General features: G+C 39.8%; 1 protein-coding gene across 1 annotated transcript in view; it reads left to right on the top strand.

Moving 5' to 3' along the window:
- The window catches only part of LOC149190758 (beta-adaptin-like protein B), a 185,535-nt gene that overhangs the window by 116,463 nt on the left and 50,337 nt on the right, over positions 1-18,735 (top strand). The window contains exons 5-7 of the mRNA XM_089412261.1: positions 5,394-5,529; positions 5,967-6,146; positions 6,303-6,395. Coding sequence (XP_089268387.1) covers positions 5,394-5,529; positions 5,967-6,146; positions 6,303-6,395 — 409 coding nt within the window. The remainder of the gene's footprint in view (positions 1-5,393; positions 5,530-5,966; positions 6,147-6,302; positions 6,396-18,735) is intronic.

Genomic DNA, 18,735 nt, shown 5'->3' with positions numbered 1-18,735 from the left:
AAAGCACATCCGGGACATACACCTTCTTGCTCTAATCTGAACTCGGGCATCGCGGTCACCATTTTTCTTACATCAGGTAGAGCTTTATAATGAAGGTGAGCAAACCTCCGATGCCATAGTTCGGACTGAAGAGATGTGTCACAAGACATGACACCTAGCGGACTTCCTTCGACTTGATATAATGAATCAACTCGAAACCCAAGAGTGAAGGCATTTTTAATATTGTTTTTCCATGGACGTACCTTGCCATCGCTGAAAGCCACCTTGTAGCCTTTGTCTTCCATTGCGGAAATGGACACCGGGTTCTTTTTGAGATCAGGTACATGTAATACATCCTGTAGGTGGATTGTATTACTTTGATTCAATTTAAGAGAGACATTGCCTACACCTTTCACGGGATATTTCATATTATCTCCAAGGACAATTTCCAGGTTGGTTTCTTTGTCTATCAAATTATGGAGAACTTCTTTGTAACCAGTGAAGTGCCTTGAGGCACCACTATCTATAAGCCAATATCCCAGTGAGTCTGGAGGAGTAGAGGTAGATAGAGCAACTGGTGGATAATATTCATCCTGCTTATTGTCAACAGTGTTAGATTCATACCTGGAATTTCTTGCCTTTTTGAATGGTTGTCCTCTTCCTTGATTTCCAACACTCCTTTTACCTCGGCCATTTGACTTGCCATTTCTTTGATTGCCATGAGAGGGATTTTGATCATCATCACGGTGTGAGTTCCTTTTATCAAGACACTCCCTTGCATAATGACCTAGTTTATTGCAATGATAACTTCGTCCTTTTCCAGCCTTTGTTCCAGTCTTCCTTTTGGAATGGTTTCTTCTTTTAGCATGAGAAGAAAAGGCAGCGAGATGACCTTTAAGTGCGGGCATTTCCTGTTCTTCCATCCTTGCTTCTTCTTGAATGCATCTTGCCATTAATTCCTCAAATCCAGGAATTACATTATTGTTGAGGAGAGTAGTCCTGAATACATACCATTCAGATGGTAGTCCTCCAAGAGTTGTGAGTGCCATTTCCCTGTTAGGAATTACTTCTCCAATAGATAGGAGATCGTTCTTGATCTCGGTGATTCTTAAGAAATATGCTTGCATATTTTCATCTTTGCCCTTCTTAATTTCCTTCAGCTTATTTCTAAGAAACAGAGCTTGATTTGCATCATTAACTTTAAATAAACTCACCAGTCTATCGTAGATTTCCTTGGAGGTGTTCAGCTCAGAAACATAGGCTACCAAGCGCTTGTTGATAGAGTCTCGGATGATCTTCTTTGCTTTGACTTCTCTGGATTTCCATTTGTTCCTGGCAGCAACGAGTGCATTTGATGGAGGCTCAACAATATTGCCTCTCACATGGTCCAACACTCCCTGATCTTCTAAAGTCAGATTGAGAGACATCTTCCGCCCATGATAGTTAGACTTCTCACGGAGCTTGTCTTCGGCGGGGAAGAGTGTTGAGGACCCCATAGTTACTTTAGGATAGCCTTGCCAATCTTCTCTTTGGTGATTGCTCTTGCTCTTGCTCGGGCTTTGTCTTCACCTCGCTCCGGTACCATGTTAAGTTATGGTATGTTCTATGCTTAGAGCAGTTTACTTATCTTTCTTATTATTATCCACAGATTAGCAATCACATATACATTAAGTAAAGTGCAGATAGAACATTAAACGATCGATAGAAAACAAGCCAAGACAAGAGACACAAGATGTGGCAGCTAGCCTGGGACAAACCCCAATATGGGGAAGCCCTTTGATCAAATCTTCTTTTATCTTCAATAATTCAGTAGAGAGAAATAGTACAAAAATCTGATTTACATCAGCAGCAGCAAACCCTAGATCAACCCTAAACTAGGGCAGTTAATATCTTGCAAACTGACCGTCAGATTGCCTTGATTCCTTCACCAAAAAATGTGGCCTTCCAAAGAGAGTCAGGTTTGCCTACTGCGCAGTCCAGAGAGAGAGAGAATGATGGTCAACGCTGGTCAAACTTTCGATCTGCAGTTGCAGCCCTAAAATCTGCGTCCTTCCTTCCACACATGTGAGAGAAGAGTCTTTTCTGCGCAGGAGAGAGAGGGATGTGATGAGTGTGAAATGTGCAAATGAGGAGAATACTCCTATTTATATGCAAAACGTTGGGGTTGAATAGATGCGACTGTTGGTCTTCTGAGTCTACATAAGTTGCTGGCAGCTAGCCAACTTTGACAATTAGTCCATAATCAAAATAAATTCATATCTCCATAAATACTTATCGGGATCGGATGATCTTTAGATCAATCCTACACCTCTCGACGAGAGGAATCTAATAAAAATATTATCATCCATGAATAAGATGACCCACATGAAGTTTGGCCATAGTTGCCAATTTTAACAATATATCTTTTTCAATTTTGAAATTTATCATAGGTTTTGCATTTTACTTAGATGCATTTTACTTTTCTATTTGTAGATCTCCTTGCATTCAAATATGAAATTTCATCATACACCATGGCACCAAAAGCCAAAGATGCTGCATGGGTTCATTGTGATGGTGCTGATGGCAAAATGTTGTGCAAATATTGCGAGTTCCCAATGGTAGGGGGCATCTATAAATTGAAGCAATACTTGGCCGGTATAAGATGCCACATAATCCCATGCAATGCACCAGATGAAGTGATATGACCTATTAGGGCAGAATACCTTGAAGAGTTTGACAAGTTTGAGGAGGCAAAGGCCAGGGAAAAAGCTGTACACGCAGAATTTTGATGAATGGTTGATTCATGTTTACCAGTGATTTGAATTTTGTAGTAGGCCAGTCGCTTAGTAGCTTCAGTTGTAGAATTGCTTTTGGACTCTAGAGGTTATTTAGAAGTTAGAACCTCATTTATTATGTATTTTGTTGATGATATGTATCATAGTTGTAAAAACTAGAACCAGTGACAGACCTGGACTACCTATCAAACTTGTTTTTGAACCGAAACTATAAAAACCGGACTGGTTAGATCTCAATGAACCCGTCTTTAAAAAAATACATGAAATCATTAATTTTCAATGAAAATAAATTATTTTTAAGATTTAAAACCATGATCCCAAACCATTAGAGACAAAATATGCAAAGTTTTCTCATCCATGTACTGTGCAAGGGTTAATATGTCAAAATGGCGCTGAGTGCAATGCATATCAACAACAAATTACATAATCAATGAGGTTCTAAATGGCCTCTAGAGTCTGAAAACAATTCTACAAGCTACGGGGCCACTGGTTTACTATAAGTCTACATATCAATGATCAACATGATCACTCCTCATCATGATCAAACTCGTCACCACTACTAGACATGGGATCATCAACAAGAGCTACATAAACATGATCTGGCTTAGAGTTTGAGGAGTGCTTTGACACCTCTGCAACCTTAGTAGTAGTAGTAGCAACAATAAAACTAGACCTAATGGAAGCACGGGTTGGTCGAGCTGCAGGACTAGTGTCTTCCATTGGTTGTTTGCCTTTGTTTGATCAGCTACTGGTTTTGGTTCCAATGGCACTACCAGATTTGCAATGAGATCAACCCTCCCTATCTCCAGACTCCATGGCATCAATATCAAAATCAGCTCCAAGATGACAAACACAGCTCAAAGTCTGCTGTTACACGATTCCAACAATAAATCAGCACTCTCCAAGCTCACAAAAACTCCAAATGAGATGTGTGAGGCAAATGAGAGGGGAGGAATGACTTTATAGGTTTGGAGGGGCTATTTCTGGAGGGAAACAGCTTCTAGTTTACCACAAAATCACTTACAGCAGCCCAAAACAGCGCAATGATTTTATGGGTCCGTTGCTGTGCATGTGTGAGTTGGCAATGACCTGGCCTAGTTATGATGGAAGCGGATGGGATATACTGGTTCATGGCAGTTTGGTACCTAACCGAGGTCTACCTCAGCCCAAACCAGGGTCATTGGATGGGCTGACCTACGAGCCTAATGAACCAGCCAGTTTGACCGGGTAGTGGTTCAATTCGGCGGGGTTTTAAAACTATGATATGTCTTGCACTCTGCCATTTTAATATATGCACCCTTACATGGTATATAGATGAACAGAGTTTGCATATTTTGTCTCTAATGGTTTAGAATCATGGTTTTTATTCTTAAAAATGTTTTTTTGTCATTAAAAACTAATTATTTTATGTATGTTTTCAAATCTGATTAATTGAATCTGGTTCGATCTGGTTCCAGTTTGAATCCCAGTTAGCTAGGTGGTTGGTTCGGGACCTGGTTCCAGCTTTTAAAACTATGCCCTGCAGTTGGCAGCGAATAGTTCATCCAGTCCCAAAGTGCACATTTCTCAGTGCTAGAGTTTGGGACAAACAAAACAGAGGGCTAGAACATTAACCTATAGCAGTCAATGTGATTGATACAGTTGTTGTCAAGATCTGTACCTTCATCAACCATAAAATTCTGCAGGTAATGGGAGATGCACAAAACCACACCTCTGCTCTTGTGGGAATGATCCATGCCCCCCAAAAATCCCATTTCAACATTCATTCTATAACGTAATTCAAAACCAGTTTGCTGAATTAATTTCCTACAAGAAGAGCACATCTGGTTTGAACTTTGTACTTCTTCAATGTACCTCAGGCTCTGATAAATTGCCTAATGTGATTGCTAAATAGCTCTAGGGTTGAGGTGGATCTATGCTAGTTCAGAAAAGAATTGTTGATGCAAACCAATGTGAACTTCCTAAAGAAATCAGGAAGTGAGCAACCTGTTTGCAAGTGACTATTGTATAGTTGCTTCTTCTTGGTTAAGGATTAGACTACAGATAAGTTGATTCCATTTTTGATGGCCAACCCAAATCCTGGGCATGGGGCTTTGGTAAATCTCAGGAAAATTATCTAAAAGTTTATATTATAAGAGGTTAATGAACAGCAAAATAGTATAATACATAAAATTGCAGAGGATTACAGTGTAAAAGAAAGTGGATTTAAGCAAGAAAGATGAAAGAAACTTTTATTACCTATATTCTGAAACGTTGTTGACTTACATATCCCATTGGGTTTTACAATAGTTTAAAGAACCTTGCTGCTATGTTACTGGGAAGTCCAACCCGAGGCACTGTAAATGTGTCTTGGTGCTTTGGAAATGTTTCTTTGTACTAAATGCCTCTGAAACGTGGCAGAAATGCTTCAGTGGCATTTGAGATTTTTGAAATGTTGTATCAACTGCTTCTGCTGTTGTTTTGGTCACTAAAACAAATAAACATCAATTAAAAAAATGTTCCAAATCATATCCTGATTTTCTTAAAAATTGTTGTATCTGTATTGATATCTGTGCAACTTGGCTTTATTGTGCTTCTCATATTTTGTATGTTTGGCTTGAGATAATTTATTGCTCATTTTTTCTTTTTGGTGTCTTGCAGATGGGGTCAAGTGTTTATACTAGATGCTCTTTCAAAATACAAGGCAAGTGATGCCCGAGATGCAGAGAACATTGTTGAACGTGTAACTCCTCGTCTTCAGCATGCCAATTGTGCAGTTGTACTTTCGGCTGTGAAGGTAATTTTCTCCTAAGTCTGATTCCGTCTGATAATGTTATCGTTTACCATGCTAGGGGATTTTTTCTCTTTCAGCAATTAAAATATTAATGCGTTATATCAATATGGTTTGAAATAATCAATAAGTGAGGGCTGCAAATTTTGCTGTGCTCACTGAAGACACAAAATGAAATGTTCCTTGGCTTCTGAAACTTTGGCAAAATTTGGGAGATGAAGTGCATATTATACATGGCTCTAAGAGCACGGCATCATCTTGATCAATATATTCCGAAACTTGACTTTTCTTTATATGCAACTGGAAGTTTGAACTAACACTTTATTACAATGATTCAGAATCATTTGCTGCTAACTATATTGATAGCCTGCACTGATGCCAGAGTCTAGTCTATTTTAATGTCTTTTAATAATGCCATTGTGAATACTATTTTATTCTTGCAGGTGATTCTGCAGCAAATGGAGCTTATTACAAGCACTGATGTTGTTAGAAACCTCTGTAAGAAAATGGCACCTCCATTAGTTACTCTCTTGTCGGCAGAGCCTGAGATCCAGTATGTTGCTTTAAGGAATATAAACCTTATTGTGCAACGGCGGCCTACTATTCTTGCACATGAAATCAAGGTGCATAGTTTAACTGATATTAGTTATTTCTTACTAAACATATGATATGTTTCCTAGGATCAGTCTTTATCATCACACAATCTGTATCTTATTTTAGGTTCTTATGAATATTGCTTCCGCATATAATACAAATATAGCAACTTGACTTGTTTGCAGGTCTTTTTTTGCAAGTACAACGATCCAATTTATGTGAAGATGGAAAAGTTAGAAATTATGATAAAACTTGCTTCAGATCGCAATATTGATCAGGTGTGAAGAAATTCTCTCCTCCTGTTGTTACTTGTGACTTAACTTGGTAAATATGAAAATTAGATTCACGGGAAAATGTTTTTATGTGCCTAACATACTAGTGATTTTGTTACTGAGATATAATTATTAAATTATTTATGATGTCTACAATTACCCACCATTTAAGCAATTTGGTGGCAGAGGTAACAATGTCATATTACAGTACTTGTTTTATAATCAAAAGGTATTCTTAAAATGGGAAGGTATTCATCTAAGACCATGGAAATTCAAGGTATGTGTTTGCAAAGCACTTCAAGACTAATACCCCGAGAGGCCCTATCACAAGGAATAGACTTTAGCTTAGAAGCCAGGTATTAGGGGTATCTATTCTGCTATTTTTGCTTGGGAATTGTATCCATCTTCATCCTTTTTAAATTCATAGCACTCAGGTGGTTTAGTATAAAATGTAGACCCTGTAGGCAGGAAGAACATGTTTGTAAATTTCCAGCACTTTTGGATAGTGGCCATTTTCTGTTTTTTGTTAAGAAAACTCTGAAGACATTTTTAAATTTTTGCATTGATCCTTTAATTCTATTGTAGATTTTTTTTGTTTTTTGTTTCTACAAGTACATACCTGTCGATAACTAAATGCACCTATTTGAGTTGTAGTTGTCAGAGGTATCAGCTAATGTTGATGGTTCTACAGTCATAGATGATGTTTCTGCAAGGGCTCAAAATAGATGCTGATTCCTGAGTAGATCCTCTAATAGAGTGAAGTAGATCCTCTAATAGAGTGATGTAGATCCTCTAACAACACTTTGGTGAATATTTCATTAAAACTCTAATTCTACAACAAGTACAAGATGGAAGAAGATACTTACAACAAATTAACTCAAAATCATCATAGAATCACCATTCATTATACAAAAGAGAGAACCATCCAATCAAAATACCCCCCCCCAAAGACAAAATTGCTCATTAGTGCTCCAGGGAGATAAAGAGAGAATAAGACAAACTATCCCACACTCTTTTCCTAGTGTTTGTGACAAAAATCTAAGACTAGATTGATTTCCCTGTACTTAGATGAGGGAAACCAAGTCAAATTAGTTCAAAATTAGACTTAAATCCCTAAAAATAATGCAAAATGTGATTATATGTTGGATAGGTCACAAGTTGACCTCAAAGATAGTTAACTCAATGATAAAACATAAAACAAGCCTCTTTTAACTGACACATGTGAGCTAAAATGCTTCCAAGGATGATGCCGTCCTCCAAAAGGTGTGTTTCTCATTAAAATATACCATGGATGGCTCAAGGAGGTGCATCTGATCCCAAAAGCCACATCTCATCAAAAGGTGTCCAATCGTCAAGCATGACTCTATCAACAAGACATCATCATCAAGATTAGCCCGCATCATCCATCCAAGCCACATGATAGGGATGCCATGGAGCTAAGGCATGATGTCATCATGTTGAGAAGTGTACCATCCCCTCTAGAGGGGTCTCAACTCATCATCATCATCAAACATGCTAAAAATCGGGCAACATCCATCAAGGAGGAGCAATGCTAACCTTGGGGCGCCTTGTCATCTTTAGGTACATCGACTTTCTAAGAAACGTCTTGACTCAGATGTGTAGTGCTTTAGGTCTTGTAGGGAGAGAAAAGTGTCATCAACTATGTTGAATACATCCCAAGTTCAATGCTACTCAAAAGGTGGTCAATGCCCAAGTTCTGGTGCCCAATGGTGTCATAAAGTGGGGTGGATGTCTTCTCTAAAGTGTTGGAGAAGTATCATACAATCCCTCAAGGGATGGCAATTGTAGTTGGGAGCAAAAATCTAACACAATTTACAAAATGATGTGAGATCAACATGAAAGGTGCAAGAACCATAAGAGTATCATAGGGAGCTATACTTAATGTAAAAGGCATCAAAGTACTTTACACAAGCATCATCTTCAAATGTATTTATAGCTTATGATTTGGAAACAAGTTACCATGCTCAAGTATGGGAGGGTTATCACAAGGGCCTATTAGGTGTTTCCAACCCTAGGGGGAGGAATAGTTTGTAGGCAGACCCATCAATTTGTCAGTGCAAGTGATCAATGACATGGTATGGGTTTTACTTCATTGAGGATGCCACAATCTTGTAATAGCTATGAAATTCAAACATCCTTGAGTGTTATGATGTGAAGAGGGAGCAATTGGCATACTAGTCGCTGTTAGTTTTTGTAGCATCGGTTGTGTTCTAGCCACAAAATTTGGTGGAGAGGCTAGAATACATGTATTCTCCAATACCCAGAAATCGTTTATGGAAATTCCACCTAGAGACGACTTAATTAAAATAATTAATCTTTTTTTAGTGGTTCCTAAGTCTAAACTTAGGAAAACTGGTTAATTAAAGGGTATAAATTAAGTCATGGTGAGAATCTTCTGGGAGAAGACATGGATCGAGTTTTAGTTAATTTTAGCCATCGATTATGTTTTAATCTTGGCCGTTGATGTCTCAACGAAAGATTATAAGAAGATATTCGATGGGGGTTGGAGAACATAAAGCAACTCATCTTGAGCCAAGGTCAATGTTGGATCGCCAGTGGGGGTGAGATTATTCTCACTAGAATTTCTGTCAGTCATTTCTTTGTATGGATTGCTAGATTTGAGCATCCATAGTTTTGTACTTAGATTTACTATTGCATAATAATAAAACCCTCAGCTGTTGCATCGATTTTACCAAGTTGGGGTTTTCCGGGGACATTGGTCCAAACATAACTGTGTATTTATGTGTGTGTGCATCTATTCATCCAACATTATTTTTCTTTCGCAATATTGTATGTATGAAGGTTGCAGTGTATTAGTTTCGATATTTACCGTAGGATGCAACAAATAATTTGTTCAGTTCATTTCACAAATAGAAGAAACTTAATCAGTAGCTATAGTAGGATTCCGGATTTCGTAATTTTCACATGGTATCAGAGCACATATCGTAAGCTAGAGAGTTCAGTAGTAGAAGGGAAGAGGAATTTTGAAGCTCTGCGTAGGCAGTAGTTCGAAACCCTTAGAGGCAGCGTACTTCCCTGGCTTGGAGGGTCAGTTTTTGAGGAAAGTTTATTTCTTTGAGAGAGTCGATAGAGAATAAAATTTCCAGATCAAAGATTACATGAGGTAGAGGGAGCAACAATATTTTCCTTGTAGGGCAGATATTCAGCCGGGATGCAGTTATTTTGTAGTAGTTTGTTAGTGCAAAATAGTGTAAGGAGGAAGGAAGAGCACACACTGAGGGAATTCTTTTCTCAGGGAACTTCTAGCCCAAAAGTTTGATTTCTCCTAGTAGAGTAGCAGTAGTTGTGAGCAAGTTTGCTCACTTCAACAGGGAGTGCGTAGAGCCAGTCAGCAGCTGCACAAAGGAGAAGAGGAGGAATTCGACTTTTTGAGATGGCATCAACAGGGTTGAGAAACCAGGATTGATTGGAGGGAGCCTCCAACTATGTGATCTAGAGGCAAGAATTTCCTGTCTTCTAGATGAATACGATCTCTAAACTTACATCGATAGCGTGGTCGCTGTACTTGCATATGCAGATTGGCTAAAGGCCTACAAGAAGGATGGCGAAAGAAAAGAGGCTGATTCTCGATGGGGTTTGAGATCACGTGGTGTCTCACAAAGCTAGCAAAGACATTGCTCGATAGATGTGGGAGGTGCTTGCTACGCTATATGAGGGATCTTCCGAGTAGTGGAAGATGTATCTTGAGGAGAAGCTGAGATGCACAAGGATGCAAAAAGGGGAGCGCATAGACCCTTTCCTCCCTAGGCTTCAGGATATCTGAGACCAACTGTGTGCAGTAGCATCAACGCCCCAACCTACGAAATTGGTGCGTTAGCTCTAAACAGCTTTTTCGAAGAATGACAGGTCTTTGTTCAGAGTATTCTGGGCAGAAAAAAGTTGCCAGATTGGGATCTAATGTGGGCTGATCTGCAACAGGAGGAGATGAGGCGAGATTTGGTGAAGAGCACCATCAGTGGCACCAACAGTAGCAGTCAAACGAAGAAAGTAAAGGAAGAAGAGAATGTGGCCTTCGCATCAAAGGGGCAGCATGAGCAGTGCAGGAGGAAGGACATTTCCAAGGTCAAATGCTTTAGATGTGGTGAGCTTGGCCACTACAACACTCAATGTCCTCTCAGAAAGAAGGACGAGGAGGAGAAGTAGGATCAGCAGGTTGCATCCGTAGAGATCGATAGGTTGTCCTCCAGATTGGAGGAAGAGTTTGCCATGATCACCAATATACCTCCAGTCTGGTGAAGTGCATTGCAGAGAGTCAGTCAGTGCCACAGAGAGGCAACATAGTGCTTCAGATGGGAATTCGTATTTTACTGGGGATAAGCAGCGATTCAGTGCCAGAAATTGGAGTGGGAGTCCTAAGGCCAGGAAAACTGATCTTCCAGGAAACAGTTGATTATTTAGTGGAAGAGACGTTGGTCCGAGTTGTAGGACGCAATACTGCGTAGGCTGACGCGGGGGCTGTGCAGAGGTAGCAGAGAGCAACTCATCTTGAGCCAAGGTTAGTGTCGGATCACTAGTGGGAGTCAAATTTTTCTCACTAGGCTTTCTGTCAGTCATTTCTTTGTATGGATTGCTAGATTTGTGCATCCATAGTTTTGTACTCAGATTTACTACTGCATAATAATAAAACCCTCAATTGCTGCATCGGTTTTTCCAAGTTGGAGTTTTTCCTGGGACATTGGTCCAAAAATAACTGTGTATTTATGTGTGTGTGCATCTAGTCATCCAACATTATTTTTCTTCCGTAGTATTGTATTTATGAAGGCTGTAGTGTATTAGTTTCGATATTTACTGTAGGATGCAACAAATAATTTGTCCAGTTCATTTAACAAATAGAAGAAACTTGATCAGTCGCTGTAGTAGGATTCTGGATTTTGTGATTTTCACATGGTATCAGAGCACAGATCTAAGGCAGAGAGTTCAGTAGTAGAAGGGAAGAGGAATTTTGAAGCTTTGCGTAGGTAGTGGTTCGAAACCCTCAGAGGCAACGCAGTTCGCTGGCTTGGAGGGTCAGTTTTTGTGGAAAGTTTATTTCTTTGAGAGAGTCGACAGAGAATAAAATTTCCAGATCAAAGATTACTTGAGGTAGAGGGAGCGACAAATTTTTTCCTTGCAAGGCAGATATTCAGCTGGGACACAGTGATTTTGCAGCAGTTTGCTAGTGCAAAATAGCATTAGGAGGAAGGAAGAGCACACACTGAGGGAATTCTTTTCTCAGGGAACTTATAGCCCAGAAGTTCGATTTCTCCTAGAAGAGCAACAATAGTTGTGAGTAGATTTGCCCACTTCAGCAGGGAGTGCGTAGAGCCAGACAACAATTGTGCAAAGTAGAAGAGGAGGAATTTGATTTTTTGAGATGTCATCAACTGGGTTGAGAGAGTAGGATCTGTTGGAGGGAGCGTCCAACTATGTGATCTGGAAGGCAATAATTTCCTGTCTTCTAGATGAATGCGATCTCAAAACTTACATCAATAGCGTGGTAGTTGTACCCGCAGATGCAAATCCGCTAAAGGCATACAAGAAGGAGATGGCGGAAGCAAAGATGTTGATTCTTGATGGGGTTCTAGATCACATGGTGTCTCACATAGTTGGCAAAGATAATGCTCAACAGATGTGGGAGGCACTTGCTACGTTATACGAAGGATCTTCCGAGCAGCGGAAGATGTATCTTGAGGAGAAGATGAGATGCACAAGGATGCAGAAAGGGGAGCACGTAGACCCCATCCTCACTAGGCTTCAGGATATGTGAGACGAGCTGTCTGTAGTAGGGCCAACGCCCCAGCCTACAAAATTGGTGTGGTTAGCTCTAAACAATGTTTCTGAAGAATGGCAGGTCTTTGTCCAGAGTATTTTCGGTAGAGAAAAGTTTCCAGATTGGGATCGAATGTGGGCTGACCTGCAGTAGGAGGAGAGATTTGGTGAAGAGAACCATCAGTGGCACTAGCAACAATAGTGGGACGAAGCAAGTAAAGGAAGAAGAGAATGTGGCCCTTGCATCAAAGGGGCAACAAGAGCAACGCAGGAGGACAAAGGACATTTCCAAGGTCAAATGCTTTAGATGTGGTGAGCTTGGCCACTACAACACTCAATGTCCTCTTAGAAAGAAGGACAAGCAGAGGAAGTAGGATCAACAGGCTGCATCCACAAAGATTGACAGGTTGTCCTCCAGATTGGAGGAAGAGTTTGCCATGATCACCGATATACCTCCAGGAATGAGGTGGGGTGATTTGGGTTTGTAGCCCAAGAGAGCTACAGGTTGGGCAGGATTCTTCAGGAGGTCTACCTCATGAATCAATACCTTGCTACGGGAGCCCATAACATGTAGCTGCAGGATGGACTTGTGGTAGTTCGTGTAGTCAGGTGCCAGAGTGACAGATGCAGTAGCTAGTAGCGGTTAGAGACTGAGCAACGCAGAGCAGAGTTGGCAGTAATACAGTTGGCATAATGCAGAATCAGCAGCAGCGCAGAGGCTTCAGTGATAGTGCAGAGTCTAGCAGCAGTCAGGACTCGGGTCACAGATGCATCACACTGACCATAGTTGGTTCAATGTGTTGGATATTTCACAGCAGCAGATGTTGCAGTTGTAGCAATAATAAATGAGAGGGAGTTGCAATGCAGATGCAGTTTCTGGCAACAGTTTAGCAGGGTCAACAATGACACAAATGCAACTCATATCATAGCTGCGCAGTAGTGATGGGTAGAGCAGCGAAACATCAACAACGTGACAGGAGGTGGTGCAGAGACAAGGTGTTGCTTCAGTGGGTTGCAGCACTAGAACACATTCCTCGCTAAGAGGGAGTGTTAGTTTTTGTAGCATCGATACTGTTCTAGCCACGAAATTTGGTGGAGAGGCTAGAATTTATGTATTCTCCAAAACCCAGAAATCGTTTATGAAAATTCCACCTAGAAACGACTTAATTAAAATACTTAATCTTTTTTTAATGGTTCCTAAGTCTAAACTTAGGAAAACTGGTTAATTAAAGGGTATCAATTAAGTCATGATGGGAATCTTCTAGAAGAAGACATGGATTGAGTTCTAGTTAATATTAGCCATCGATTATGTTTTAATCTTGGTCGTTGATGTCTCAACGAGAGATTATAAGAAGAAATTCGATGGGGGTTGGAGAACACACTTGAGCCACTAGCAGTTCGAATTTACTGGCAGATCGAACTCCAGAGTAGCAGCGTTGAGTTGCCAAAGAGAGAGAGCTAGTGAGATCGACGCTGTGAGAGAGGGGCATGGATAGTAAGGTCGAAGGGAGATTTTCTAGTCCAGTGAAGTGCATTGTAGAGAGGCAGTGAGTGCCACAGAGAGGTAGCGTAGAGCCACGTAGAGGCAATGTAGTGCTTTAGAGGGGAATTCGTATTTTGCTGGGGAGAAGTAGTGATTCAGTGCCAGAAGCCGGAGTGGGATCCCGGAGGCTAGGGTAATCGATCTTCCAGGCAACAACTGATCATTTAGTGAGAGAGACAGTGGTTTGAGTTGTGGGACGCAGTACTGCGTAGGCTGATACAAGGATTGCACGAAGGCAACAAAGTGTAGCTCATCTTGATTCAAGGTCAATGTTAGATCACTAGTGGGAGTGATATTTTCCTCACTATACTTTCTGTCAGTCATTTCTCTATATGGATTGCTAGATTTCAGCATCCATATTTTTGTACTCAGATTTACTATTGCATAATAATAAAACCCTCAGTTGCTGCACCGGTTTTCCCAAGTTGGGGTTTTTAGGGGACATTAGTCCAAAAATAACCGTGTATTTATGTGTGTGTGCATCTATTATTCCAACATTATTTTTCTTCCACAGTATTGTAGTTGTGAAGCTGCAGTTTATTAGTTTCGATATTTACCATAGGGCAGTGAATAATTTGTTCATTTCATTTAACAAATAGAAGAAACTTAATCAGTCGCTGTAGTAGGATTCTGGATTTCGGAATTTTCATAGTTGTGAATTGCCAAAGCCCCAAAGTCTGTTGATATTACTCTTCGGTGCAATGGTCAATCATATTATTTAATTATTATCATTTTTCTTGGATCTCAGATTAGTTGTTTGTGCATAGCCCTTTATTGAATTCAAAATAGATTTTGTTGTCTATTACAGTGTTGATAGTATCCGTATCGGCAAAATATCGACGAGGGTCCAAAAAACATCTTATCGACAATATCGGCGAAAATATCGGCAAGCATAAAAAATTCATAATATATTCATTTTTTTTTATCAGATTTTTAAACATATAAAGCAATAACAACATGAAATAAACACATTGGCACATAAATATGAAGAAAGCTCTGATATATATGATGTTAAATAGAAATGATACATCAAAGGCGATACCAAATCCTGTTGATCCCTGATAAATGTCCAATCAAGGACTCAATGTGGAGAACCAATACAAAATAACATCACATATTTAAGGTATCTCATCATCATGAGTTATGTGTATCAAAACAAATAAAACTAGCATCTATTTATCTGAAATCGGTGCCCTCTCCCCCTTTTACGGGAAAACATGATGGGTTGTTTGCCAGGCTTGCCCCTAGCAGTAGAAGGCCTTGGCCCTGGCCCTGCACCTAATGTCAAATAATGAGTGCTAAGTATGGAGCTGTGCTTTCCTATATCTATAATAGATGGTGTTGATGGTGATGCTCCCACAGTCTCCTCCTCTTCCTCTTGCTCCTCCTCCTTGTGCTGTTCCTCCTCCAAGTCCTCCTCTTGCTGACCCTGTTCTAATGGATCATCTGGCTCTAACCATGAAGGTGACTACTCCAAGATGGGTTCCTCAGACTCCACCCTCCACTGAGACAATACATCAATATTGTCTAAGGAAATGGCATCTGGATACATTGGTGCTTCTATTTGCTTCACTCAAAGTCAGATATTGTAATGCACATACACTAAATCATTGAGGCGTGTGAACTCCAACTTGTAAGAGTGTCAAAAAAAACTAATGAGTCTTGAGTCTTGACACTTGAGGGTCATAAATTAAAAATTAAAAATTACAATAAATTCAATTGCTCAACTGAAGGCTGAAGCTCAAAGTTATACCCGTTGCACTCTTTTGCGTGTATTTTCTCAAATACACTCCAATTGCGCTCACACCCTAAAGAGCTACATGTTTGACTCAGGATTCTTATGGCCAATTTCTTCAAATTTGGTGCCCTTGCACCATAGCTTCACCGCCAAATATCTACAACAAAATAAATAAATAAAAAAGTCAAAAACTTTCAAATAAAAGTTACATAATTGAATTTTAACAATCTGGAATTATAAGTAAGGAAATTCTAAATTGAAAATTCTAATTTCTAATGAGTGATGACTTATCACTTACATGGCATGAAGAGGGTCCTTTCCCTAATAGCATCATCAAAGCCAAATAGGCCAACACAATCCCGATAAAACTGTATCTTGCGATTGATTTTGCTACGAAGCTTAAGATTAGGTACCATCCTCTGAGTACAGGAATGGAGCCCTTCCATCACCTCGCCATCAAAATCAAAGGCACATTTGTATGAAATTGCGGGGTTGAGGAAGAGTGCTGCTACATGAATGGGTCGATGAAGCATCCCTGTCCACCGACTATCAATCACATTCCATAACATCATATGCCTATCAAGCCCCGCAGAACCCTTGTCTGCATAATAAGAACAAATGGCCTCCTTAACCCTATCCATGGCCTCATACAAATAAGCCATTGTAGGCTTCTCTCCATCTACCAATCCCAGAACCTTTACTATAGGTTCACTAACTGAGCATGCTTCTTCTACTCCGTGCCAAAACGTGTCAGAGTACACCATTTTTGCAATGGCTCTCTCGTCCTGTCTCCTGTTGTATCTGCAATCACGCCAGTCATCAAAAACAAACATTTTCTTCAACTCGAACTGGCATTGAAGCAAAGACTGAAGAGTATTAAAGTTTGTGGCAAAACGTGCGATTGCAGGACACCACAACTCCTTGTTTCTAGTGTACCTCCTTATGAGGCTAAAAAAAAAGTATGGTTATAAATAAAATAGGGGACACTCTTAGCCATATCAATCACCTCCTTGATGAAGGAGAGTTTCCCCATATCCTCAAGCAGCAAATCGATACAATGTGCTGCACACGAAGTCCAGAATAATGTGTGACGCCTCTCCGTAAGCATCTTGTCGGCAAACACATAATTAGCTGCATTGTGTGTTATGACTTGCACCACATTCTGCACACCAATCTCCCGAATGAACCCATCTAACAACTCACATATTGTTGCTGCATCTTTGATATGTGCTGATGCATCCATTGATTTAATAAACATGGTACCTTTAGGACAATGTACCAAGAAATTGAGAAGGGTCCTACCCTTCCTATTTGTCCAACCATTAGAGATCACTGTGCATCCAAAAACTTCCCATGTTTTTTTCAACTCCGCCAATTTAGAGTTGATGTCCTACTTTTATGTGTGAAGAATTGGTCCCCGCAACTCATATGTAATACTTTTGTACCTTGGGCCCACAACAACAATAGCATCACACATTGGCTGCCAAAGTGGATTGGTTTTGGTGATGCTGAGAGGTAAGTCGGTCTAGAAAAGACACCTCCACATAACTCTATCTGCTTCTTGCTTCTCCCTTTTTTTAACAATTGATTTTATGGAAGGTTGTGCTCCATGTCCTGTTCGTGGAACAAAAAATGATGACCTTGCACTAGCAGTAGTAGGTGATGCTGTGGAGCCCCTCCCACTATCCTCAGCGTCAAAATCAGAACAAGATATCCCGAAAGATCTACCTGCACGTTCAGCCTTGCTTCTTTCTGCCTCTTCCTTTCTGTCTTTTTCATCAATTGCTTCAAGAGCTTTTTGTATAAGCTTTGGACTAGAAACTGTACAAAGCCCAACATCATGTCCAGGGTGTCTAGCTAAATGGTATTTCAATCATGTAACCCCTCCTGTCATCCTGGTCCTACACAATTTGCATGATAGATATGCCTGATTTTGTCCCACCATCAGGCTCCCGATACTCCCAAAATGGGTCCAAGGCTTTTGACATATTTGTAGTGAGCTAATTCAAACCAGGGGCACCAAAAAAGAATTGGAATTAATGATTAAAGTTACTCCACCCATACACAAAAAATAATAAGTAATAACCACCTCATTTTACAAAATAATTTTTTTGCTGCATTATTTGCAATGTGAATTCAATGAAAAATGACAATAAGAGGGTGCATTTGAAAGTTAAAAAAAGAAATGGAGTTTGATGTCCAAATATGGAGAAAATCCTTGCATTGGCTCATGGGCATGAAAATCATAGCAAATGGAAAAAAAAGAGAAGCAAAATGTTGGTAGGCAAAGAGGCAAGCAAGAATAACCCTAAATCTATCAAAAAAATCATTAACATAGGGGTTTTTTAGAACATACCGGTTAATGGAAGAATGAAGATTGTGTCACTGTTCTTCAATCTTTGATCAACAAAAAATTCGTTGTTGGTGGTGATAATGGCTCTTCAATTCTCAATTCCTCCTCGACAACAACAACAATGCTCTCCCCTTCCTTCTCCAACACTCAGAAAACAAAAATGAGCAAAAAAAAAATTTGATTTTTTCCTTTTCTAGCTGCGGCCCAGCCGACTAGTCGATATTTCACATCGTTGCGTGATATTTTCGCGAGATATCGACGATATCTCAGAAATATCGCGATATTTTCAGGGATGGCTCCCCGAAAATATCGCAATATTTCTGAATATCGCCGATATTTCGGTGATATTATCAACACTGGTCTATTATGATACACATCCCTATGATAACCTACCTTGGCCTAGCGTATTTTTTGGTAGTACCATCAAAGATGCAATTTATTTGAGAGAAATCCACAGTAAATGAGGAAATATTTGAATATTTTGGTAAATGCTTTCAAAACCTATTTTAACTTGCAATATATTGACTACTAGAGGGGGTTTGATTTCATCTTTGACCATCCGATCATTCATTTGTATCCAAATTGACCACATGTGGAGAAAAGGAAGGGCTGGGACATTGTCCTTGTCTTTATATTTCTTATACCAATCCTCTAATACCTGCTACCTCTGAGTTCCTTCTCATTCCTTTAACCTAAAGATAGATCCTTTCATCAAAGACAACAATTCTAGACCATAATGACATTGCATGAACAAATGATTCATTGTTTCCTCATTCTCCCAATAGAGTAGACATCAGTTGGATTGTTGAATATCTTGCTTTTGTAATCTTCTCCAAGCGAGTAACTTTTTCTCCATGGCCATTCAATTTTTTTTTCTTTTAGGGGGGGGGGGGGTTTGATTATCCATATCTAACTCGACCAT

Source organism: Pinus tabuliformis, chromosome 3_1, assembly GCF_031772625.1.
Source record: "Pinus tabuliformis cultivar Carrire ecotype Pingquan chromosome 3_1, CPIR1, whole genome shotgun sequence".
Lineage (NCBI taxonomy): Eukaryota > Viridiplantae > Streptophyta > Pinopsida > Pinales > Pinaceae > Pinus > Pinus tabuliformis.
Note: the sequence above shows the minus strand (reverse complement) of the source record. Positions and strands in the feature narration are given on the sequence as shown.